Source organism: Odontesthes bonariensis, chromosome 6 (genome assembly GCF_027942865.1).
Source record: "Odontesthes bonariensis isolate fOdoBon6 chromosome 6, fOdoBon6.hap1, whole genome shotgun sequence".
Lineage (NCBI taxonomy): Eukaryota > Metazoa > Chordata > Actinopteri > Atheriniformes > Atherinopsidae > Odontesthes > Odontesthes bonariensis.
This window is the reverse complement of record NC_134511.1, coordinates 31028182-31055553: the sequence shown is the minus strand read 5'-3', so window position 1 is coordinate 31055553 and position 27372 is coordinate 31028182. Positions and strand designations below refer to the sequence as shown.

The 27372-nt window shown below is 40.7% G+C and overlaps 2 protein-coding genes across 3 annotated transcripts; both read left to right on the top strand.

The window, feature by feature from the left end:
- The first annotated feature begins 124 nt into the window (after positions 1-124).
- Positions 125-14345, top strand: arhgap25 (Rho GTPase activating protein 25). 2 transcript variants are annotated; one of them, XM_075468293.1, is made up of 11 exons: positions 125-205; positions 4475-4677; positions 6995-7082; positions 7479-7592; positions 8867-9071; positions 9990-10122; positions 10243-10316; positions 10483-10604; positions 11351-11511; positions 12908-13473; positions 13702-14345. In XM_075468293.1, the coding sequence occupies exons 1-11, from the start codon at positions 178-180 to the stop codon at positions 13901-13903; spliced, it is 1896 nt and encodes a 631-aa protein (XP_075324408.1). In that variant the 5' UTR covers positions 125-177; the 3' UTR covers positions 13904-14345. The 2 variants fall into 2 exon arrangements, with proteins under 2 accessions (XP_075324408.1, XP_075324407.1); XM_075468292.1 differs by lacking the exon at positions 125-205 and adding an exon at positions 241-653.
- Positions 14346-19222: 4877 nt separating this feature from the next.
- bmp10 (bone morphogenetic protein 10) lies at positions 19223-22840 on the top strand. The gene is made up of 2 exons (XM_075468295.1): positions 19223-20103; positions 20554-22840. The coding sequence occupies exons 1-2, from the start codon at positions 19695-19697 to the stop codon at positions 21603-21605; spliced, it is 1461 nt and encodes a 486-aa protein (XP_075324410.1). The 5' UTR covers positions 19223-19694; the 3' UTR covers positions 21606-22840.
- Positions 22841-27372: the final 4532 nt, after the last annotated feature.

The following is a 27372-nucleotide window of genomic DNA, read 5'->3' as shown; positions in this document are numbered from 1 at the left end:
AAAATGTTCAGTTGATATTCTTGTACCAGTTTTATGATAACATTCATCACTTTAACAAGCATCACAGAGTATGTTCTCCGGGACCGTCACATGCTAAGATTTCACCTGAGAGTTAAGTAAATCTTCATAAATACTGTCTTCTTGTTCATCCCACTGCAGCTGGAGCTGTGAAGCAACATGCTGACTGAAAGAGTCAAACCAAGAGGTAAAAACCATTTCCTTTAAGAAGACGCTGGTGGGTTTTTTTTTTTTCTTGTGACAGTATTCAAGTGAACATTAGTCATTTGAAGACTCTTCACTACAATGATGCTCTAGAACCTTTCAGCTTTTCAGTGGATCACTGTGGAAGCCATTTAAGCCGCACTCTTATTAGAACAAGAACAAACATGGAAGTAAAGGCAACATGAAGCGACGCGTTTTGAAGAGCTGCGAAAAAGAAGAAGAAAAATTAACACACAGGAAGTAGGAAGTGTGATCTGCGATAATTATAGTTTGTGTAATTTGTGTGTGCGTGCTTTTGTGTGTGTGTCTGTGGCTGCTCTGTTGAGGTGCATGTGTGTACTGAAGCACTGACCTGTGCTGAAGGATAATGTCTCTGAAACTATCTCGCAACTGGGACTTCAGCACCTTCAAGGCTGAGACAGCTCGAATAGGTAAGGTGGTGATGGTGCTGTGTTCACTGACACCCAGAGCTTCCTCACTACAGGTTCAGACACTTTTCTATGATACCAGAATTAGCATATGGGGGGGAAAAAAACTGGAAATGTTGTGTCTTCACTTACTTTTTTGTTGCCTATGAATTAATGTGATATCCAGTATCAAAGAAGGACTCTTCATATTGGAGAGAAATGATTGACTGCCTCTGTATATAGTTTCTTTGTGTGGGTTTTTGAGCGCATTGGTGGTTGAGTGGTACCTGCTGTAGTTAACCAGAGCTGTTTTTAGACCATTTTTTTTTTACACACAAATCACTGTTGTCTGACAGAAGACGCATTCTTTCGATATGCCAACATAAGCTTCTAACTAATGTATGACCAATGAAAGTGTCAGTGGTCGACAAACTCATGAGTGTATGTGTGTGTGCTTGCACACAAAACTACGAGCGGTCATGTATTTCAGGGTTACAGTACAATTACTAATGCGGTGCTAAGTGGTATTTGCTCAGGGTGGACTCAGAGCAGTAACATGCTTTCCTCCCAGGCTTGCAAGGCGCAGTGGTTGCAATATCCACATCACACAAGCACACAAACGGGGGTTAACTCTTCTTAACGCAGTCCTGCAACTCTTCACAACGTGCGTCATCTGTGTTTTAGCTGTAATCAGTTTTTACAATCGGTGATAATGGATGTTCAGCAGTGTGGAATGAAATAGCTACCAGCATTGTATGTATTTCATCTACTTTGTGTTGCCTGAGTATAAACCATGCTATCATCATGCTCTTGAACTTGTATGAAAGTAGAAATCCTCCAAAGTTGGTGAACCTTCAATGATTCTTTCACTAGAGATATTTTGTGGATCATGACAGGTGACTGATTTGTTGCCTCAAAAGTGGTGTGATGCAGGCTTTCAGCAGGAAACTGATGCAACAGCAAAGCTTCTGCAAACCACTTTTAACTCTGTGGCTGCCTATATGTTGCTGTGCCTCCATATATGTGCATATATACATACATACAATACATGTTTATATATATAAATATATGAATACATATATATGTGTGTGGGGGGGCTGTGCAGTGCAGTGCATGTGTCTGCACAGACTGTATAGGTCAAGCAAATGTCAATTTCAAAGAGGAAACTACAGTCACGTAAAAAAGAAAGTACATCTAAAATGTCAGAGTTTATATATCATGACAGCCATCTGATCCACAGCAGGTCTAAGAATTAGGTGATTACAACCTCAGAAGAAAAACAACACATGGCGTTTCATGCTGTGTCATTAGAAGAAGTTTGAAAAAAATTAAGCACATCACATGATTCACCAGCTTTGTAGAACCACCTTTATGATCAGTAACTAAAAGTAATGTTTTTTTTTATTATATTATCAGTCTTTCACATAATGTTGGCCTACTGTTCTTTCCAACGTTGCTTCAGTTCATTGAGGTTTGCAGGATTGGTTTATGCACAGCTCTCTTAAGGTCCCACCACAGCATTTCAGTCAGGTTGAGGTCTGGACTTTGACTGGACCACTGCAACACCTTGATTATTTTCTTCTTCAGACATTCTGTTGTAGATCTGCTGCTGTGTTTGGGATCATTGTCCTGTTGATGAGCCAGTTTCAGCCAAGCTTTAGCTGTCGGACAGATGGCCTCACATTTGACTCGAGAAAACTTTGGTATTCAGAGGAGTTCATAGTGGACTGCAAGGTCAAATGTTTCAAAAACAGCAACATGTCCGGATGATTGCATTGCTTCTTTACAGACAGTTACATTATTAAATACACAATTAAAGACAGAGACTTTTGAGAGAATTAGTTTAAATAAAAAAATAAAAAAAGTTAATGTAGTATCACAACATGAGGCTGGTCATAAAATGATCTAAGAACATCGGAATTATCTCAGTTTCGTTGTTCAGGGCTGTGTCTCTCTGCCTTTCCACATTGTGGCTACATGTAGAAAAGAATTACCGAAGGATTCTGCTGATGGGTTCCAGCAACAGAATAAAATAAAGGAGGGTTGGTAACGCACTTAAAAGTCATCAGTGACATAGCTGCAGCTCTGACATATATCATGAGCCATGGTGACAGAGCTACAGTAAGCACAATACCACGGCTGTAATGAAAACAATGCCGGACATTTAAAGCGTGTTGGTCTGATCAAGGTCATATGAGATCGAGCTTCTCATAACCAAGCGAACACACATGCATGATGCAGTCAAATTACTCCTGCATGTATATGCATTATATACAGACTCAAATGGGCCTAGGCGCTCTGCACATGCTCCAAAGTTACATTTCTTTGCAAAAGCAGAAATACACATGTGCATATTATTACAGCTGATTCGCATTCATATTCTTTTGTCAGACGACTTCACACACCAAAAATTGTGACTGAAAAGCAGCCCATTAACACTACATGCTAACTCTGGTTGCTTAAAGCATTTCTGGAATGTCACTCTGCTCTCATAAAATCCAGATTTTACATAACTTGCAGTTTTTATCAGTTTCACATAAAAGGACTATTTCAGACTGAGTTTCTTAAGATGAATAGGACTGGCCTTGAATCTGGAAGAACACCTTTAATCTTTTCAAGGTGAAAATTAGACCGTCACAGCTTTTTAAGTGAAGAGCTGTTTTGTCAGATCAATGACACGAATAAATAAAACTCTGCAGAAGTTGTGAAACACTGATGTACTCCCTGTGAAAGTCACAGTTTGTCATCAAGAACTTAACTTAAAGACCTGATACTCAATAATGAAACATGTAGTCACCTCTGTGACTAAATTGCAAATCTTATTTAATCCGTTTCGTGCAAGATCATGGAAATTCAGGCCAAATTTACATTACTTTGAGTGAAACATATAATTTGATGATATGGCATTTCTCTCTATGGAAGAGTGAATGTCACCCCTCCCCCCCAGTATCTGTCTTGATATTAAGATACTGCTCTTGATGTAATTCTTTTTGAATACATCTAAAAATGTTGTGGGACTTGTTGCTCATTACAAAGTTGGCCCACTTTGAAGAAGCTGCGTGTCTGCCAGCTGAGGGTGTGGTGTTCAATCAGCGTCTGTGTGTGGGGTCGTGGCTCAACAGCACTTTAACTTTCCCCTAATCAGGGGAGTGTGGTGCTATTAAATTAAGACCAAAGACCTCTCGGGTTTGTAGGTGGAGATTTTCAAAGTGTTGCGGGCCTCCGGCAATGATGTGACAACTTCCTGTTTACTGCAGTGCAGCCCTTCTTCTTCTCTTCTCCTCTGTCATCTTTGCTTAGGAAGACAAGGGGAATTTAAGAACAACTGAGACAGTGGGCTTGATCTGAATCCAGTTATCTCTGTGGTCCTACCACCCTGCGCGTCACTCACAGCGTCTCCGTCCTCCTCTGTCTTCTCTGTGCCACGTACACCTCTGCCTCTTTTCTTTCCGCAGTACTTTAGACTGTCGTATCATGGGACCTCACAGCCACTTGAGTGAGAAATATCAGGCAATACCAGGCAACCTCTGGGTTACTGTCAGTTTCTAGTGCTACAATCACAGTCGCATTCATACACCCTCCACAGGAAATTGGTCGACTTAGACCAGCAGTTTCCTCTTAGCCTGAATAGATGGAAAACAAAAATAGCCAACAGTTAGAAGGTCTCTCAACCCTGATAGGCCGAAGTATACTCATATCAAAAAGAGGAAGTGCTCTACTGCAGTCTTGTGCAGCTGATGTTTTGGTAGTATTTCACAGCTCAGACTGTGACACTGCATGCTGTGGGGGGCAGTGAGATAGGTGGAAAACACCTTTACCAACTGCTTTCTTGTGGTGTTTGGCAGCTCGATCCAAAAGTGTGATTCCTGGAGAGGGAGGCCCCGGCCTGGGCTCGCCGCGCTCCTCGAGGTCCATGGAGAGGCCGCTGAAGGCCGGATGGCTGAAGAAACAGCAAAGGTCTTTAGTAAAGAACTGGCAGCAGCGCTACTTTGTGCTGAGAGGAAGCACTTTAACCTACCACAAAGATGACAAGGAGACCACAGTCCAGGTGAGACCGTGTGAAAGAATGCCGTCTTACCTTTTATCATTCTATTTCAAAATGATGTGTTCTTTTTTTAAGTACTTACAAAATTACCTACATGTAAGTGATCGTCATTTAAGTAATTTGTCTTTCTTACATATTCGTGTTGTCTTTAAAGTACACTAGTTAAAAACTGAAAGCAAAGCCAACCCTATAACACTATCTTATATCTTTATATACTGTCTTGTACATTCGGACATCATTAAGAGGTTGATATGAAATGTGCCATTTATCATCTCTAATCAACGACTCGCACACTACCTGTGTGACAAACTTTGCACACTTCCTGTTCACAAACTGATGTAGTCGATTGTGTGGTTGATTAGTTCGATCACAAGAGAGGCATAATCAACCATCCAGCCAAGAGTCTCTGTTATTATGCTGTAGATCCGTCCACGTGGGACAGAAACAAAGTGGGGAAGCTTCCCAAAAGATAATGTGAAGACAAATGAATTAATAGCAGGATTTCAGGGGAAGAAGCGAAACCCCAAACAATCCACAGAGCATGGTAAAATTTCTCAACCATATTCAGGCCAAGCCAGGCAGGAAACAGTCCACCTCCTTCCCTCTTTGACCAAATTCTGGTAATAGTAATGAAACTGAATTTACCACGGCTGCAGCGGTGCATTTTTCGCTATAGTTATCAGAGGCCAAAGTGCTGACAATATTCAAATACTAAGAAAAATTAAATTACCATTCCAGGGGAAAGTTGACAAATTTTTTAAGTTACTTAAGTTAAGTAACTTAAATTTTTTTAAGTTACTGTAAAAAAATCCACTTCTATGCGTATTTTCCACTGATATTAAATCTTAATGCCAGTCTGGTCTTTCTGGTTATTCTATCCCCCTTTTCTGGCAGCTGCTTTGCATTGTCATTGCTGAAGCAGCATCTTTTTCACCGTCGAGTCAGACGTCCATCTAAAGGAACATGTGTTCATATATATCCGTGCAAATCAGCCATGAGTATTCTCTTTTTGACCAAAGTCTTTCATTAAAGGCTCATTTTTCTAACATCTGTAAACAAAGGCGATGTAATAAAGCAGGCTCAGAGGTAGATAAAATGTTAAGTTTGTGTTTATTGGAAATGCTGGGATAAAATCAAAGCAAAAGGAAAAGTTCATGAAGCTTAGAATTATGTGCTTCTGACTAGTTCCTTGAAGTACGTTGACTTGTTAAGCACATTCCTGGGCCTGAAAAAGCCCTTGACCCCCCTGATGGCTGAGATGCCACAGCTCCAATTTGCTTTCCAGCCCTGTACCAAACCGTTTTGCTTTACAGCAAAAGACATTGATGTTTTTATGAACTCTGTGGCCTCTTTAACATGACAACAAATTCATGTGTATGGCTGCACATGTGCAGGGCTCATACAGATATATGTTTTTATGACTGTGGTGTTACATCCCACAACTGTAGCGGGAGCTAAAGAGCAAAAGTCTCTGGTTTTCCTTTAAGACCAAGATCCAAAGCTGGGGTATTTGTGTGCAAGTTGAGCCAGATGAGAGTAACCATAGAAACAAAGGGGTGTAATTACTGACTACAACAGCTTATTTGCCACTTTGCTGGTCAGAAGGATCATAAACATAAGATAATCCATTTTGAAAGGCTCCAAGCTATGTTTCTGCACCAGATGCACATTTGTTTCTACCTTCCTTTTTTTCTAGCAGCTGCTGGTGGGTTGTAGGTGTGGCAACAGTTAATATGACAGCTCCCAAAGATATTAGCAAAGTTGTTTATGGCAAAATGTATTTTTTACTTTTTTAATCAAAGATGTGATTGGTTAAAGTGAACAACTAATTATTGGACGGGGAAAAAAACATTGTCATTCAGTATAAACAGTTATAAAGTCACTTTATGATGCCAAAATTGGCTTCTGTTTGCATCTCTTTTAACACGTCTTACATCGATATATTGCTCATGAAGCAGATAGTATAGAGAAGTAGGCTGTGTGGTGAGGATGGGACATTGAGGTAGAGCATATATATTGAACTTTATGTGCTGTAACATAGAGTGAAAACAAATAGCAGATAACAGATCAGCAGTGGTCATTTTTAGTTGGTATAACTGCCTAAAGAGAAACTTGCAGGCCTTAACTACAGTCATGTTAGAAAGAATGGTTTTTCTTTGTAATTTCAACAATGAATGGTTAATATTAATGGCAGGCTCAAAATTATTGTCAAAGAATGAGTCTAAATATTAGTGTGATTATAAGCTAGTTCTTAGTTTGAGACACTTCTGGTGTGGACATCATATTTATTTCTGTTTGTTCTCTTGTTTTTGGTCAACAGGGAGTCATCCAGCTGCGCTTCAGCAAAGTCAATGAACTCCCTCCAAACCCAGATGACCCTGGAAAGTACCTTTTTGAGATCATCCCACGTAAGCATGAATCCCTCCGTAAAAGGGAGATGTGTTTATTCTAGCACCCATAAAGATGGTGTTATGTAACAGTAAGACACTATTACTGTGGGACTTGGTTTAACTACCTTATGCCATATTTAATTTTTGAGATTATAATTTTGTTGTGTGCCATTGAGTTTTGTTGTTAATATTGTTGTTGCATGCTTATTTTATCTTTATCTTATCTTTTATTATTATATATTTGGACATCCAGTGCGGGCAACAAAGCAAAGAATTTCATTGTACAGGGAAACAAGTTTCTAACTGCACATATGACAATAAACCTTTGAATCTTGAATCTTCCAGAATACATGATAAAAGTTTAAAAACAACCAAAAATGTTTATTTTCTTTAAAAATCATCATAATTTCCTAGGCACAGCTGGCGACAGGGAGCGATGTCCATATGTGTTAATGGCAAACTCCCAAAGTGACTTGGAGGATTGGGTCCGTACCCTGCGCAAAGTCATTGGAGTACCAACAAGTGGAGGTTGGTTAAAACTTTGTATTGTTGTAGCAACCAAGGTAATGCATGACTCAGCAACAATCCTGTCCTCTGTACACAGAGTTAGACGTCCTTTAAATACAAGTCTGACTCCACAGGTTCGATGAGCTTTGCATGAGGAGGATGAAACAGTTAGCCTAACTCTGCCCAAAAGTAAAACAAACAAAGTTTGTGAGAAACCAAAAGACAAAAGGGATTCATTTGTCTGGATCAACGACAAAGTAGAATCATTGCTCAGTGACTTGACAGAGCAAAGTGATGAAATTCCAGGAAAACATCACTAAAGCTGTACATAGGTAGCATTGTTGTTTCAAGTGCATATTCATCACACAAAGCAACAATGAGCATGCGCAACAAAGGCTTCCCACCCCCCACTGGTGACGCTGCAAGGCCTAGTTTATTAGTTCACTTCAAACCAGTCAGTGGAAATCCAGCCAGTTAAATATGTAACTCCAGTTTCTAACTCTCTACCAGCTTGTTAGAACAGATAAACAATCAGTGTGCTTCTGTGTGTGACTATTTCTTTGTGTGTAAGCATGAAAAGAAGAAAAGTCATCATGAGTCAGCAGAGGATATTTCATGAGATTCTCTGGATCTACCACAAAGCTGCGTTCTTTAAGAACAAGTAAACATGTCCACCCAACTTTACAGGAAGGTGCAGCATCATCTGATTTTGGTGCAGGTCCAGGCTCACAAAAACAGAGCGAAACAGACGAGGAAATAGAGATTTGAACTGATCACTGTGTCCTTCCTCACGTCTGTGCACTCTCTAGGCTGGCGCCCACGCACACCCACACACTGCAGCACCAAACATCCCCAACACTGCAAAATAAGAAGGCAAAAGAAAAAAAGGAATACAAGCAGAGCACGGCTCTGCAGAGATAAATACTAACCCTTTTAGCGAGTCTTTAACATTACTGACCAGATCCTGGTATTATAACACTGAATAAAAGAAAGATTTTAACTATGGACAGTCTTAATTTCTCCTCTCATGTTGAACTTTAGCAGACTGGACTCTACAATGGCTTATTATTCCATTATAATGTAAAAATTGGTGCTGGAACTAGCTGGATAGCATACTGATTTAACATCTCTGCAGCATGACGTCTTAAAGCCATAACTGACATAAAGCCATAACTGATATTTTTGCACATCCTGTCAATAATTGTTGCTGTAGAGGCTTTGTGAAAAGAGACTGCAATTTGTTTGATTGCCTGAATATGAGTAAGCTCAAAATTATGTTTTCCCTCTCTGTGCAGTATTTGGAAAGAGTCTCATGGACACTGTAACGAGTGAGCAGCGTTTTGGACCTCACATGGTGCCAATCCTGGTGCAGAAATGTGTGGAGTTCATCAAAGAACATGGGCTGAATGAGGAGGGCATCTTCCGCCTCCCTGGTCAGGACAACGCTGTCAAACAGTTCAGAGATGCCTTCGATGCAGGAGAGAGGCCCTCCTTCCCCAGGTAATGCTCTCATGATTCTATCTGAGAGAGAAGTTGGTTTACAGAAAGATGATTACACTGCCACACTAAATTGTACAGGAAGTAGTTCAGTTAGTTGTGTAAATTCAAATAGAATACTGCATGAAAACTGGTTATGTGGTTATTTTTTCATGTTAAAACCTGGATACTGCCATAAAAGGAGATGACCAATGAGCAGCATGAGCCTCTTTTATGTGAAAACGAGGAGAGATGAGAGATATGTACAGAGTGGCTGATAGATTTCTGTCTGCTCGAAGTTGAGGGCGAAACCACATCCTGTTCTGGCAGGCACTCAGGAGGATGCCTTTCTTACTCAACATAACAAGCTCCTCTGACAGAGCACAGCTAATTTAACCCAACTTGTTCGTCTGTATACTCATGCAAGTCAAGGTTAGAGTAAAGTAAAACAAAGAAAGATGCTTTATAACAAAGTTCAGGCCAAAAATCAAACAAAGAACATGCAAGTTTCTGTTTTCCCCTCGAAAATGTCATTATTGTCATGTTTGAGTTGACCAAATATAAAAAAATATGGCCACAAGGCCCACAACTTGTTGATTGTCTCAGATACAAATAAGATTTTGTTTCCACTCCATCACACAACAGATCTGAGTGTAACTGAAAGCACTGAGAGAGTTGTGGCAAGGATATAAGATGTCCTAACAATACTAACAACAACACAATGTATGTTTGAGAAGAATAAATAGAATTAGTAATAGATTTAAAGCTGGTCAGAGTACAGAATCACTCAAGCTGCAAGCATGTGGTGTAAAGGAGGTTCCAGATTTTATACATTTCATTCACAGGACAATACAATACTGGTATGACACTGAGTGTATCAGGTTTAAATGCCAGTTGAGCCTTCAGTGGATTCTCACCGGATGATAAATCATGTTTTCACAGTGACACAGATGTCCACACAGTGGCGTCGCTGCTCAAACTGTACCTGCGGGAGTTGCCTGAACCCGTGGTGCCCTGGACCCAGTACCAAGAATTCCTGGACTGCACCAACCAGCTGGACTCCAGCAGCAAAGAGGTATGTGTATTTAGGGAAAAGGTTATGGAGGATGTCAGCATATCTTAGTCTATAAACACAGAGAGGCCCTTAGATATTTAAAACACGTACATTAACTAATCTCCTCGTGTGTCCTCACAGGGCTGGGAAATGCTGGAGAAGCAAATTGCACTTCTCCCCAGAATCAACTATAACCTTCTCAGTTATGTGTGCCGGTGAGTGAGAACTGAAAATTTAAAGACATGATTGATTCCACAAAACAGAAAAGTTGCTGTAGTGTCTAATGATGCCCCATTATTTGGAAAATAGTTATTTATATGTTCTAGTTCAAAAATATCAGCTGCATGTGTTACATCTGCTAATCTGTCCTTGTGTTGTCAGGTTTTTGTTTGAGGTGCAGCTTCACTCCAAGGTGAATAAGATGAACGTAGAAAACTTGGCAACTGTGATGGGAGTCAACCTGCTCAAACCGCAGATAGAGGATCCCTTCACTATGATGAAGGGTGAGAACAGATTCCACTTCTCTCATGTGCCGTTCTATACTGAGATATCACTGAAGTACTGTATCAAACTCAACACTTTGTATCATACATTGCTAATCTTATCAGACATTATGTCAGGGTGTGTGGGTGGAAGGGAGGACACGGATGTGGACTTGCAAAAAAAAAAAAAAAAAGGGTGATTTATTTAACAAAAAACAAAGTACAAACAAAAGGCGGATTCAGAAAACATGACTGTGGAAAACAAACAAAAATATTTGGCAAGGAATAAATAAATACTTAGCTTGACAAAAACTTGGAAACCGTGGTAATCATGGGAAGCAGGAATCGTGGCATGGGTTACAAACTGACATCAAACAAAGATCCGGCCAACTGACAGGGGAGGCAGGAAACTAAATAGGGAGTGAGAGTGATGGGAGAGTGAGTGCAGCTGAGGGAAAAGACACAGGTGAAGTGAGTGAACTTAATTAACAGAGTGCAGGGAAACTACAATGGTAAAAACTAAACATGGAGTGAAAACAAAAGCATAACCTACACATGAAAACTAAAAATGAGTCCCTGGGCGTGACACATTGACATACCTCCATCCTTCTGTAGTTTATGCTGCATAAAAACAAGCACTTAATATCCACCTGTAAGGAAACTCAAGTGACTTTTAAAAGCTTGTGAAACAAGAATTTTCATAAAAGCCCAAATATGAGGCATTTTGATGCTAATCGTTTCACATTTGTGTTTGTTTTTCTTCACAGCGACTCCTCAGATCCAGAAGCTGATGACTGTGATGATCAGACAGCATGAGACTCTGTTTCCTCTCTCCAAGGATGTGATTCCCACATCTGCTACAAAAAAGGCTAAAAGCCAGAAGAGCGCTCCCCGGAGGTTTGTGGGCTGGGAGTCATCAGAAGCCGAGGTATGGCCGAGCTGGCCACACGTTAATTACAGACAATGACATGGCTGACAAAAAAACAACGCATGCAAAAATATTCCGAGCATTGTTTCAAGATGGATTTTGATTCTTGGCAAACAACTGTGCCAATTTGTTGAGAAAATATGGGAAATATCGTTATATATTTTCGTGCTTTGAGTTAGATATGAAGATAGATTTAATTGTGCTCATATTGGAGCCAGGGAACATTTAGCTTAACAGCTAACAGGTGGTTTTACAAAATATAACATATGTATTCTTTCATCAGACCTTTATTTCAACTTGGAAATACATTAAGGCAGAGGTCTAGTTTACAATATAGCCAAGCAAAGTAAACAGATGATATAGTCATACAAATAAGAAACTTGGCTTTTAAAAGACTTTCATTAGAGATTATTTGGTGCAAAATGGGTTTGGTGCAAAGCACAGACATGTGAAATAATAAGCTTTTGATGAGAGGTGACATTATAGAGCACAGTCCCAGATGATGGCAGGGGATATAGGCAGGACCAACCAGGGTTTACAAACTGGGGTTGATGGAGCAGAGTTCACAGAGGTGTCCTGGAGAACTGATGAGAGGCAGATCTCAGAGAGGAGGGCTTCACTAAAGACAGTCTGAAAGGCTGCAAGACGTATGGGCTGATTGACTCAAAGAAAGCGAGTTTTGCCTGTTTTTTGGTCAATCAGCCAAACTTAAACACGGAACCTAATTCAACAGAGGAAACAGTGTTGTTACACATAACAGCAGCTTAGCAAAGGACCAATCACTTTGACACACAGTTTCTTTGTCTATGAAAAACATCAATGATAACACGTTTTCAGTTAAATTTAGTTTATATTTTGCCAATTCACAACAAAAGTGATCTCAATGGACTTTAAATATGCAGTCCAATCAGAATCCAATTCATTATAATTGCATTTCGATAATGCCAATACATACAGTTTGAAAGCACATTGAGTTGCCTGTGGTATGAAATGCGTTATATAAATAAAGATTGATTGATTGACAGACACTATTTTGAATAGAATTGTACAAACTCTGTTTCAAAGTTTCAATAAATCAACACACCTAATTCCTGTTTACTGAAATGAAAGGTGGATCAAGACTTTTGAACATAACTGTGTGTGCAACCTGACATTCAGCCAACTGTAATATTAGTATCTGCATCTATTTGAGTTCCTGGTCGTCTGTTTTGGTGATTTTGAAAACACAGCACTGATGGATGGAAAAATGGTTAAAAGCTTTAAAGCCAAACTAAAGAAATGTCTTTTCTTTAGTCTGACGATATTTTTTGGTCTGACTGTAAATATCCACTTTGCTCATTTTGTGCAGTTTGTGCTGTGTAATGGAGATAAAATTTTGATTCTGTGTTTGTCTAAGATGGGTGATGCATCTCTGTCTGAGTCTCCAGAAGAAGAGGAGAACATTGACAGTCCCCTTCTAGCTAGAGGCGACTGCAGCCCCAAGAAAGTCCTGCAGGACCCCCTCTCTCCCTCTCCAGAGGAGTGGCTTGGGAGTCCCCGCAAACGCACGCAGACCCTGCCCACGTTCAACTGCCCTCTCACCGGGATGGCTGCCAAGGCCAATGCCCTCAGCAGGCGGAGTCGCATCCAGGAGAGCGTGGAAGAAAAGAGCGGGACTTTTGCAGAGGATATTTTTAAAATCCTTGACCTGCGGAGCTCTGGGTCATTTTTTGGGGGCTCTCCGATGAGAGACAAGGAATTGGAGGATAGAATCACAGACCAAAAGGAAAGTGATAAGACATGCTCTTCTCCTGTTGGCTCACAGAAACCTGAGAGTACCCCCCAACCTGTTGGAGTTGGGAGTGCCTCCAAAGCTATACTGTCTCATCAAAGGAGTGTGAACAGCTTGAAGGTGAGCAGTTCAGTGCAGCAGGTCAACAGCAGGACAGAGCAGAAGGAAGATCCCAAGAGCCTTGTAGACAGGTAAGTTCAGCTTTATTTATTCTTTAGATACGTTGTTATGGGACGCTTGCTATCAAAGAAAAAGCTATTTATTCGTATATGTACAGACTAAATGAGAATAAAGAGACCATCATACTTCAAGTGCAGTACATATTGACAAATTGGTGCCACAAGCACATGAATTGTTTCGAGAGGAGATATTCAAAAATCCTAATTCACTGAATACCTAAACCTCAGTGTGTCTTGTAGTTTGCAGCTGGAGAACAAGGAGCTGAAAGCCACATTGGCAAATCTGCAGGCTGCTCTGGAAGAAGAGCGCCGCCGTGTGGCCACTCTGGAGACCTGCCTGAAGAACACAGAGCGCAGCCGGGACGAGGCCCAGAAACGCAACACGGAGCTGCAAAGAGACGTTGAGCAGTTCATCATTAAAGACAAACAAGCTCCCACCTAAAATGCATTCCCTGACTCACTGATATATGTAATGTATTTATGACTCTGATAACTTCAACAGAACTGATTTCACAGGACCTACTGGATTCTTTCCATTTAATCTGTGTTTGATCATGAAGATAAGTTATTGGGTCATTTACTGGTGTCTGTGAGAAAACTCTCAATTATAGACTTTAAACATGAGTTTGTTCTCCCCGTCAGGAGTCACAATGTGCAGGCTATGAACTCCCTCTATTTAATGTAGCTGTTACAGAAAAGAAAGAGCCACACCTGGAATCAATAAGTTATTTACATAGAAATGTAATGGTCGGACAATATGAGCACCGCTAAATCGTTCAGTTGGACTATATGAATCTAATGGCAGACATGCGAATACTGTGTGTCCAAAGGGGGTCATTAATGTTTCATATCAGTTATATGTCAATAAAATCCCCAAAAATCAATCTGATTTTTTTTTTCACAATGAATGCTCTTTTTCCACACATATTTTGTTTGTAGTATTCTTGTATGAATCAGACAAAAATCTTTTTTTTTTTTTTTTTTTACACAATCACACTGAGATCATGGGGAAAAAAATAGAAAAAAATAAGGCAACATTCTGTAAGCAACATCAGCAAAGAGATCCATGCCTGAAAAAAAATACACATAATGGAAAGGGAAATTAACCAATTATTTTTGTAATCTCAAATACTGCCTTTGTTTCTGTATGTTTTACCTTATTAACAGGGAGAAAACTAAGGAAAATGTCTGTAAATTTACAGTTTTAGCTGAGAGGAGGTTCAATTCAATTCAATTCATTTTTATTTATATAGCGCCAAATACAACAAATGTCATCTCAAGGCACTTAGATAGTTAGATAGATAGGTATGGTGTGTACATTCTTACAGCATCTGGCAGATGTTATAGTGCCAGTGTAATGTAAAATATCACAGATTCTACATGACCTAAACTACATGAGACTGAGAGAAGTCATAATATAAATGTTTTAGACATTTATGACCTGATGTGGCTGTGTGGAGTTTAGCAAACCTAAAATTCCACAAAAGTTGGGAAGCTGTGTAAAACGTAAATAAAAAAAGAATGCATTTATTCCAAAACCTCATTAACATATATCTTATTATCAATAGTTAATTGAAAACATATTAAATGCTGAAAATGAGATATTTTACAATTTCATGAAAAACGTTAGCTGAATTCATTTTAGCAACATGTCTTAAAAAGTTGGGACAGGGCAACAAAAGCTGCTTTCGGACAGAGCCGTTCTAAGAACGCAGTTATCAGAACTGTCCTACTCGAATTTCGTTCTGATAACTGTCCTTCTGTTTCAGTCTGCATTCGCACATGAGTCGGGACCAGGTCGGGACTGATGCGCCGCGCGCAGCCGTCTGCGTCAGTGACGTGTTACGTTAGCCGTTTACGCCACATTCAACAATAAAACAAAACAAAACAAAACCCGGTAAAAGTAAGGAGAGTAGAAAAAACACCACAAAGAAGCTAATATGGAGAGCGGGGAGGCCACCGTGTTCATGGTCTGCATGATGGTGATATTAATCATGGACGATCACATCAGGCGTCTAATATTGAGGCTGGAAGAGCTCAGAGAGAGTCAGGAGACGATACTTTTTCATTTAATTAAGGAAGAAAGGAGAGCAGAGTGCCGCAGACAAAGGAGACAATGTGTAAGTTTAACTTATTAAACACGCGCCGGTTTTGTCCGTGTTGTATGAGTAAACATTTCAGCCGTGATAGCATGACAATGGGCGTAGCTACCAACCACCAAACACCTCCGTCAGATGTGTTCTATAGAACCATGAAAAGACCCAGCTGACGAGAAGGAGCTGAAAGGGTTATAGGAACTAAGGGAGATGGTCCCGAGTTCCTGTAAGTGCGAATGCGGGAGAAAACGGCCCCATTCCTGAAAAGGTTATTAGAACTGCCAATGGTTCCTACAGTCCGAAAGCGGCTTATAAGGCTGGAAAAATAAATGGCACTAAAAGGAAACAGCAACAGGTCAGTGACATGATTGGGTATAAAAAGAGCACCATAGAGAGGTAGAGTCTTTTAGACAAAAAGATGGGCAATCTGTAAAAAACTACGTCAACACATTGTGAAGAAATCTCTGACTACTATTCCTCAAAAGATCGGAAATACTTTAAATATTCCATCATCTACAGAACATAATATCAATTAAACATTCAAAGAATCTTGAAACATCTCGGTGCAAATGGGACATGGCCAAAAATCACTATTGGCTGCAAGTGATCTTTGGGCACCGAGACAGAAGGCACATATGAACATGATTAAGAATTCAGGGGGGCTTTTTTCAGGCATATTGCATATTTTAGCAAGACAATGCTAAACCACATACTACATCTATTACAACAGCATGGCTTCATAGTAGAAGAGTCTATACATACATTTGCAGCATCATGAAACACAAAATACTTCAAAGAAAAACCGGGACTTTTGAGGAACTAGAATGCACGTTCAGACAAGAATGGGACAAAATTCCTCTCCCAAAGGTCCATTATCTGGTCTCCTCAGTTCCCAGACATTTATAGATGTTGTTACAAGAAGAAGGAATGCTACACAGTGGGAAACACGGACCTGTCCCAACCTTTTTGAGATGCGTTGCTGCCATCAAAGTCAAGATTAGCTGATATTGTTTGTAAAATCGTAAAGTGTCTCACTTTCAACATTTGCAAACTTTTCTAAGTTCTATTGGGAATACTATATTGGTTCATGAGATTTGCAAATCATTGCATTCTGTTTACGTACAATGCTCCAAACTTTTTTCTTTTAATGGGGTTGCAGGATTACAGCCCTTTTCAGTTCATTAATTTGGATTTGTGGTTCTGGTCTTGTGGTTTTCTCCTCAGTCTCGCTGATAACTTTGCTGGAGTTACAGCATGCAGCTGTTATCACTCAACAAACCCACGACATGCCTAACTAGTATCAGCAAGATAGAAATGATTTGCTTAAAACAAGATGGAGCTTTTGGCAGCTGAACAGCTTGATGGTTCCCTCAGGCATTCTTGGTGAAAACAAAATCCAATTTTTATTGTGACTCAAAGTGTGGCCTAGAGACTCCACATGAATGTTAATTGATGTGTAATTACAAGGCAACTCTTTTATCCATGAAGTGACCAAAAACAGAATGAATGTTGCTTTAAAACATAAAAGAACTCATTCCTGTTTCCTACCTCTGAAACTGATTGTGAAAGCATTTTCAGTGATGCTGGTGTTATCTGGAAAAATGTTAGTTTTGAATTCCTTTTCATCATTTAGGGTAAACAGATGGGAGTAATAAAACTGGGAAATTGGATATCAGCATAGAATACTGTTTGTTAGAAAGTTCAGTCCAAAAATAGCAACTGTGGCCTCCACTAAGCTACATTTATTACACCCTCAGGCCCATAATTCAGTCCATATGGAGGGGCCTGCCTATGTGTACAAAAGGACATTGCCACTATCAAGCCTTCTTAAGTCCTTCAGGAAGATGTGATAGTCTGTTGCAGCAACAGTTCAACAAAGCACAAGATAACAGCATGTCTGTCAACTGTCAGCCTAGCAGATGAGTGGCAGAGGCAGGAAAAGCTCATTCCTTCCCATCTCTGTGACGCACTCAAATTAAGAGTGTATCTGCGGGTCACACGAAGAAGCTCAGGAATGAAGGAAATTTGTGTGGTGGGATGAGCTTTCAGGTAACTGAGCAGCTGTTTAAGTCTGTTCCGGAGCCAGTGAGAGTCATTCTTAATCATCATATAGCCGCACAGTCAAGTGAAAAAAGTACCTCCTGTCTCAGTTTTCAGCTTTTCAAGTTTAAGGGTATTAAGAAAAATAAGCACAACCTTGTAGCTTCCATAGGAATTAGAAGGGTAAGTAGCAGCCAGGAGTTGTGAATGAAATAAAACTGATTAACTGATTATTGGCAAGTGTGAGTACCTCTATAAATCATTCAGATGTGTGTTAACACGAGGAAGAAAGACATCAGCAATGATCTTAGAGAATCAATTGTTGCTACAGAAAACATCCACGACAGCTGCCAATCTTCCCAGGAATGGACCCAGCAAGTTCACCCCAAGGTCAGACCGTGCAATGCTCAAAGAAACTGCAAAAACCCAAGAGCTATATCTCAGACGCTGAAGGCCTCAGTTAGCATGTTAAATGTTAAAGTTTGTGACTGTACAACTGTGTCCAGACCTCAACTGATTGAAATGCTGTGGTGGGAACTTGAGAGCCGTGCGGAAACGAATGTCGCAAACCTCAATTAACTGAACTAATGTTGTAAAGAAGAAAAAAATTCCTCCACACAGATGTAAGAGACTGGTAACATCATACAGAAAATTATTTCTTCATGTTATTGCTGCTAAAGGTGGTTCTACAAGCTGTTGAATCGTGTACCTTGTTTTCCACACACCACTTCATTGTTTAGGCTTATAAAAACTATCACTGTGTGAAACGGTTTTTGTACTTTTGTATTTACCTCATTTTAAGAACAAGATTATTCTTATTATATCCTGATATGTAAAACCTTAGAACTGAAAGAGACTGTCTTTTTTCACACGACTGCCATACACATCATACACGTCATACACTGTTGAATGGTGGAAAACGTCTTGTATCACCAGGTTTCTTTAGACTTCACCTTTGACTTGTTGCTGTCTCCCTAATCGAGAGGAATGTCTTCAGAGAACTTTGTCTGCCCCTTGATGAAACCTTGTGAAGGTCCCTCATTTTGTATTGTGATGTACATCATTACCTTTTTTTCCCTTTCTTCAAAGAAGCCTTTCGTGTCAGGATAATCCATTTCCAAGTAGAGTAGGGAGCTTGTTTCAATAAGCAAAATAAAGGTTATGATCCTTTTTTTACTGAATGAATGCACTTGACTGTGTTTTTTTAGTCTTTGCTTTTCATGAAAAACTTGAAATTTTCCACTGGCTTAAAGTGATCCTGGTAGGTTTCTTGCTTAACCATTTACGTCTTACACCTCAATGCCTTTCAATTTAATTTGGACCAATTTTGTCTGATAGGCAAAGTGTGCCACATTCAGTGATATCAGTGATATATGTATTTTGTCAAAAAGAAATGCTCAATCGAGCCTAGATAGCTGCTTGCAGAACTGCAAAATTTTCAAAGCAAATAAACAAATGAAGGGTATCAACCCTGGAACACCCACCCAAACAAAATAGCCCTTCCACAAGGAAGAAGCTACAGGACAGTGTTTACAAAACCCTCATTAAGGAAGTTGTGAGATAACGCACAAGCTCGTGCATCACTCACAGTTAAAGAGAAGGCACGCACACACACACACCACAAAGAGACCATAAGCACTGAGCAATGCAGAGCCCACCATAACATAGATAAGGGACAGAAAGACAGAGCTGGGAAGAGAGCAGAGTACAGAGAGAGACTGACAGAGGAGAGGACACAACAGAGATGAGTCGGACAGACAAAGACGAGCCTCGGCCAACCTGCCACCGGAACCGCAGCCCCATTGCAAAGGACTTCAAAAGGTGTGCATGAGAATAAATGCTGTGAGATCTGGAGCAACTGGAGTATACGCTTGCAGAGGGGCACACATTGGTCAGTGCAAGGGTCAGCAACACTTCAGCTCTTGCCAGGGACCAACAAGTTTCTTAGGCTGCAGATGAATTGACCAAAATCTACATATATAAATCCTCTGGACTTGTACAGTCAGAAATTAGAATCCCGTTTTCTCTTTGTTGTATGAGCTCATCCAAAGACTATAACAGAGGGCATAAACTAGAGTACTGCAGATTATTTCTCTCATGGCGAGCATTTGGGTCTCTATGCTGGGAACCATTTGCACCTCCAAGATTTTGTTCTTGCTGTTTTCCATCCTGCTACTCCAGGGGCCTCTCTGTGGAGAGGGCAGCCCCATCTCCGGCTCTCGTCAGAGGCACCGTCCCGCTGTGGGGCTGGGGGACGGCCATGGAGGGGTGGTGGATCCGTCGTTACTGGAGCAGGACAACAACGTGGACATGCAAAGCATGCTGGAGAATCTGAAGGAACAGTTTTTGCGGACTTTCAACCTCTCGGGCTTGGGTCCCCCACCCTTACCTCCTGGAAGCACAAGAGAGGAACCGCCTGAATACATGATGGAGCTTTATAACCGCTTTGCCAATGATCGCACCGCCATGCCCACAGCCAACATCATCCGCAGCTTCAAAAATGAAGGTACAGCTCTGATACATATCATGATGCCCCTACTTAATGAAAAGACTAACTATAAAAGAGAGAAGATTTTTCTTTCTGATCGTTGCCATGTTCATTTATCATTTCATAAGCATTTTAATAATCAAAATAAAACTGAATGTTCCTTATCACACTTTCATATTTAAGATCATGATAATTAAATATTGAAACCAGGCAAATAAGATTTTAGATAGACTGTTGCTTCTAGCTTGTATAAATAAAAGTTGAGCTTCCTAAATCCTTGCAGCTATTATCTGCAAGGCATTGTTCCTATCACAGGCTGTTCTTGTTCTGGCATGCAATAAAATAAAGATTAAGTGTAAAATTTTCTCTTTTAGGATAGGATTCATATTCTTTGCAATTCTCAACAACATTTAGCCTAAACAAAGACATAATGGAAGTTTAACCTTTATCCTTTATCTCTCTGTCCAGATACAAATCCCAGTGTTGTGGGGGTTGGAGGAGTGAGGCGACACCCACTCCTCTTCAATGTGTCAGTCCCCAATCATGAACACATCACAGCAGCTGAGCTTCGCCTCTACACCCTAGTCCAGACTGACCGCCACCTCTATGCCGGTGTCGACCGCAAGGTCACTATCTATGAACTGGAATCACACGACTGGGTTGACAACACGACTGATGTGCAGACAGCAAGAGGGGATTCGTTCAGAGGGATGGAAGAGCGGATAGAGCTTTTGGCGCTGGCTTCACGTCAGGTTTACGGGACAGATAATGGCTGGGAGGCTTTTGATCTCACTGCTGCTGTTCAGAGTTGGCGCAGATCTGAAGGTGGCACTACTCACCGACTAGAGGTGCATATTTCCAGCATTGTTAATGATGAGAATGTTCGAAGTATGAAAGACGACAGCAAAGACAGCGGTCCACCTGAAGGGGACATGGAAATCGACAACAGCCCCGAGGACAAGCATAAACCCCTGCTGATTGTTTTTTCTGATGATCAGAGCACAGATCATCGTGAAAACCGGCGTGAGCTGAATGAGATGATTGACCACGAAACCTCTGACATGGTTCTGCAGAACGACTTGGGCATGGGTCTGAATGGGCTGTGGGGGGACGAAGGAGACCCAGATGAGGAGGACCTCATCCAGATGCGCTCTAACCTGATCTATGACACAGCATCCCGCATCCGTCGCAATGCCAAAGGAAATCACTGCAAGAAACAATCTCTTTATGTCGAGTTCAAGGATATTGGCTGGGACAGTTGGATTCTGGCGCCCACTGGTTACGATGCCTTTGAGTGCGCTGGGGTTTGTTCCTATCCACTGACCAAACACGTCACACCCACAAAGCATGCGATTGTCCAGACGTTGGTCAACATCAACAGTCCTCAGAAGGCGGCACAGGCGTGTTGTGTGCCCACCAAGCTAGACCCCATCTCCCTGCTGTACCTGGATGACACAGGGGTGGTCACCTACAAGTACAAGTATGAAGGCATGGTGGTGGCCGAGTGCGGCTGCAGATAGTCCACACTTTCAGAGTTAAACTCTTCGCAAAGTCTTACCACAAGAGGAAGGACACAAAACTAACGATAAGCTGCAAGGACATGAGCCAAGAATGCCTTCAACAAAGGAATAGGACAATTGCTGGAATCTCTGTTAGGGTTACTCAGTGAGACTGGAAGCATTAATTCACTATTGATAAAACTATGTGCACTCCAAGTGGACGAACACAAATTTTGTATCGTAAGATACAAACAAGTATTTCATCTTATACAGAAAGGCATGAACAGCAGTTGCCATCAGTCAGACTGTGGAGAGACTGTGCAGCGGATCTACAGTCAGCATGTTATCATCAATGATGTAAAGGTATGCCGTCATACACAAAACAAAAAAGACACAAAAGATAGGCTCAGTTGCCAAAGAACTGAACCTATCCTTCAATCTGTGCAGCCTGGTGGGAACTAGTGGGTCAGTAGCCTCCTCCCTCTCCTTTCCCCTGACATCGGTCTTCCTCTACAATTATCTCTGGCCTCCCCACGAGATGCAAGCACTAATCAGCACTTCATGTGCCTGGCTGCAGTGAAATGACCTCCCTGAGGCAACCTGACAAGCCATGAACTCTCCGGGCCCACCTCCTGCCTCCTGCAGCCGCCTGATACGTGAGCACTGCACAGGGGTCCAAGTGGCAGGGTTATCTATCTCAACCCTGTTTCCCACTTCACATGCCTCTTTTCCACTCCCCCAAGCTTCTGCGATAGCAAGGTGTCGGGGGTTGGGAAACATGTATGCCAGTGCTGGGAGGACTTGAAGCCATTTTGGGCAACTTTTGATGTGGTGGGATGTGGGGGAGTGGGAAGGGGGCAGGGGAGTTGTCCACATTCCTAGGCAACTGTTTCAACTGACTGACCTAGCACCATATGCGCCCAGCATATCTCCGACTGACTCATCCATCACTTCTGTGGAAGAAAATTGGTCTTTTGGAACATTATTGTCTTTAAGCCTGAATTAGGAGTGAAAAAGGAGCCACATTTTTGCATTATGGATACCCAAAGGAAATACTTTCTTTTGTTATCAGCCTTTTGATACCTCTGCTGCTTGTGTCAAATAAAAGACTATTTATTGATCTAATTTATTAATTTTTACAACAGAGTAGATAACTATATATGTAAATTTGTAATTTAGTGTAGAGCAGGTTTTATAACCATGACAATGCATTTGCAGCACAAATTGAATTTTGTTGGGAAGAGGAAAACAATAAAAACCTACTTAACAAATAAGTGTGATCTGCATTGTTTTAGAAAGTTTGCACACAGATTTAATTTGGATTTTTTTAATGTAAGATAAACCTAAATATTTTGAGCTAGAGGGCCTCACTGATATTGCTTGACTGTTAGTGGTGCATGGTGTATGTTCTACATTACAGTCATCAGTCTTAACATCTTGGACTGTCAGCTTTCCTTTTCATAATTTTAGGGAAAAGTTGTAGGAGCAGTGAGACAATGACTAGCTGAAATTCATTCCACCACTATCAGCTCAAAGGTCATAGTTTGTGCATAACACACAAACAGAAAACCATGGGAAAATGAGTGGGTAGCCCTCTAATGAACTAAATGGATGGTATGTTCCCTGTGCTGACTGCAAGCAGGCTGCAAACAGCTGTGATGAAAAACCTATTTGTAAAGAGAAATCATAAGCGAAAAGTCAGGATATCTCTGGAAGGTATTATTTCTGTCCGTCCTCATGAGAACAGTGAAGAATGCTTGCAAGAGGGGTGTGTTTTTCTCTTGATGCCCAAAAGCACACTGATGATGTAAATACTGATTAGTATCATACTTAAACTCAGACATCTGAAAGAAAGTGTATCATAGTGACATATGGAAAAGTGCAACATCTTATTCAAAATTGGATATTGACAGGCAGATCAGTGTAGATCTGATCTCACCAAAAACTGCATACTTGATAGATACCAAGTAACGTGTCCTCTCAGATGCTCTTGCAGCTCATAACTAATGTTTCCATGATGTTATGATCACTGATGTAGCATCATTTCTTAAATACATGTCTATGTATCTGCTAAATATAGCTGATGCACAATGCTATGACTTTATTGTTACAAAATGTGATGCCTCTGTAGCATTTTAGTCTTACAAGTATGTTCATATATCAGCAGTAGAAATATACTCATGTGGCTGCAAAGCCTCTTAAATAACAGTATTGGTAACAAACCACATATGAGATATTTTAGAACCCAAACAAGTTGGGCGCTGAGTGTAAGACAGGGCAGAGGTTGTCTAAAAACAGTTACAGAAAAGAGCAAGAACCTCGGTTCCTGTAACAACAGTGGCCTTGGCTATACAAAGCTCACTAATTGAATATTTACATAACTTTAGTGGAAATATGAATCTGGCCTTTGTCATTTAATGGCAGACTTTCAGGGGTTATGTTGAAATGGGAAGTCTTTAGCTTGCACTCTGATGATAAGGACGCCTGTAGGGTGTTCTGTGCTTTTTCAGTCTCTTCTTTTTAAATGGCTTCATCGATCAAAAGAATTGAAGTGCAAGTGTGTGTTGCTACGCTGCAGTTTAGAAAGGACTTGGCCTACGTGATTAAATTAGGAATGCACCTCACAACAATTAACAATCTGAACGGTTCCCTATGCGCACACGCTTGAAAGCGCTTCAGAATCCTGTAATTCTACAGCGGCTGACATCATAACGCCGGCTGCTGGACGTCGATGTGCCTCTCGCTGTGAACGTGTGATTTGGTGTGTGTCATCCAAAGCTGCATGACTCGCCCTAACTCTGACGTGGGGTCTGTAATAGGGCCTGATTGTTTCCGTTTTGGGTCACATTGTTTATCATTCCATCTCTTGGCAACGCCACCACCCAGCACTCATCTTCGCTCTGTCCTGGAAACTCTTCATTTTCCAGGAAAAGCACACGCTTTATAAGTGGGCCCTTTCCCTGGAAAATGAAGAGTAGGAGCACCTCCAGATTTCAAATTACCTTTTAACAAATTACATCTGCTGTTGCGAAATATGTGAATATCCACTGAAAGAGTCAGCAATGAAAAACAGATGGTATGTGAGGTAGAGCCAGACAAGGAAACTAACAAGCAAGAAAACAGCATTCATTCTCTATTATCAGTAATCGATTTCACTCGCCAAAGACCCTCAAAAAACCCATTGCTATTCTTTAGAGTACCGTGAGAAAAGTGTGTTGCTAAAGTTATGCAATAAGTTATGCAATAAGACAATTAAATTTGGCTCACCGCTGAATCATTTAGTAACTCGTGTCTGAGCACGAGCTCCCTTCTTTCTCCTTGCTCTCTCTGTTCTCAGCTCCCTGTGCTGATGTTTTCCTTTGTGCTTCCTGTACCTAAGCAGCTGGCATTCTGGACACTGACACTTTCAATCCCTGCTGTTGTGCCTCATTCCAAATATTTCCTTCGTATTTTCTAGCATACTCAGCATCTTCTCTGTCCTCATTTTCAAGTCTATTTGAAAAGTTTTTTTTCTTGTCTTGATCTGCGAGTTGTGCTTGTGGTATGTTTGTGCATGTTGTCACTTTCCATGGTGGTGAGGTGAATCAGGGATGATTGCCTTCAATCAGCCGATGTGTAGATGGGTGATGAAGAACTCTGCTGACACGGACTTAATCCAACATAGAAACCTTTATTGCATTTATCAGGTCCGTCTCGAATTTACAGAAAAGATGCGTCAAGTCTGGAGAGATGAGCACAATGTTTGAATGAAATTTCTGCCTCTTTTTCGTCTGCAGCTCCTTTTTATGTGGGATAACTTTCCCCTAGTAGCCCTGAAAATGCTCCATGTCCCTGTCTCCAGGCATCTAACCAGAAAATAATCTATACGGACTTCATGTCTTTGGAATGTATTTTCCTCCGAATCTCCATATTTGACTATATGCTCCTCTGGTTGGGGACACATACACTCAGTGGCCTTCATCGGTGATGCGCTTGGAGCCTATGCACTCAGTGACCTTAGTGATGCTTCTTTTCAAATATTCTCTTAAGTATCAGACACCTCATTGGTGAGGAGGCCATGTTTATAGGTTAAAGGTGGATTATACTCTTTTTATATAATACTGTGCAAAAGTACTTGAGTCACCCATAATTTCTTCACATATTGCCAGGAAGAAAAAGGAGGTAGGTGCAGCCATCCTTTTTAAGCATTAGTAAACATTAATGTAAATACAGTATAAAAAGCAAATAAATTTAAAAAAACAGTCAATATTTATAAAGTAAATATTTAGTATGAGCATTGTTATTTTTCAGCATGAATCCTCCTTGACAAGCTCTTGGCACAGCTCAGACTTTTATCCCTGCTTCCCTTCCTTAAGAATGGCTTCTTGACAGCCACCCTTCCATGGAGACCATTTCTGATGAGGCTTGGGCCAACAGAAGATGGATCAACTGAAGATGCATCTCTCAGATCCTGTGTCAGGTCTTTGCTGGATTTTTTCTTATTTATTAAGGACATCACTTTCAGATACTGTTCATCTGCTGTAGTCAATAGTTTTTTTTTAGACCTGACACTTCTTCTTTTTTCCTCCATTCGTCCAGTTTCCTCAAATGTTTTAAAGTTCGTCTCTTTTGACATGAAGCTGTATGACATCCCATATTATCAATATGCCTCCCTTCATATCAATGCGTACAGCCACCTAGCGATAGCCGCACCTGTTACGGTGTTTACTGCTCGGAAGCAGGTTTACATAGCCCATAGTGATACGAAGGTAGAGAGAAATAGCGCCAAGCGATTGTGAGGTCTGACTTTTTCTGGATGGACGATTTTGTGAAATGTATTACTCTTTTGAACGCATATTGTTTTGAGAAGCAAAACGCTTTATTTTCGGGACCCTAGCCAACTAGCCGCACTACCTTTGTCAACGCCAAAACGAGGCTGGAACTCGGCTCACAGGACGCAGCAGGGGGTAAGAAAATGTTCATAAATGATGTTGCTAATATGGGATGTCATACAGCTTCATGTCAAAAGAGGCGAACGATCCCTTTAAGGACACACTGCACACCATGCTGAGATATGCCAAGTTTTCAGCTAATAGCTCTTTGGGAATCACCTTGTTGCTGCAAAAGTATTAATTTATGACAAACTATGCTATCTTTGTTATGTTTCATGGATTTAGCCAAATAAATTGGAACAAATTGTGTGTCTTTGCATCAGACTACTTGTAACAAAGTGCCTAAAGATACAACTTAAAATGGTTTTTTTGCTAAGTTTAGCGGCGAGGCTAGCCCTTTTTTGGATGGGCTCAAGCCCAAGAAAACAGCCAAGTGCAGGTGAGAGAATATAATGCCATTTAGTAGTATAGCAAGAAAATATTTAATAGAGGAATACATGTTAATGTGTTAACATTTATTTATTTGTTGTCAGTTGTTATACTGTATTCCTTTGTCTTTTTGTTGGAGGGGGAGATGAGGATAGAGAGAGAGAAAATGAGAGAGAACAAGATGAGAGGTGAGAACATGAACAGGTAGTCAAGAATGCCATGATAATAAACATCTTTTGGCCACATTAATTGCATTTGCCCATATTTATTTACTCAATCTTTTAAAACTGCTCTGTCCCATTGCCAAGTTATAATATAGGCCTACATTTGCTGTATTTACCCCAGAAATTGGCCCACTAGGCTTGTTTGCTTTGTGTATTATGTATTATTATAAAGGTGTATAGTATCTTCCTTACAAAAGTTTTGTATGTATTTAAAGAGGGAGAGAGGAGCATGGAGAGAGGGCAAGAGCAGGATGGAGAGAGAGA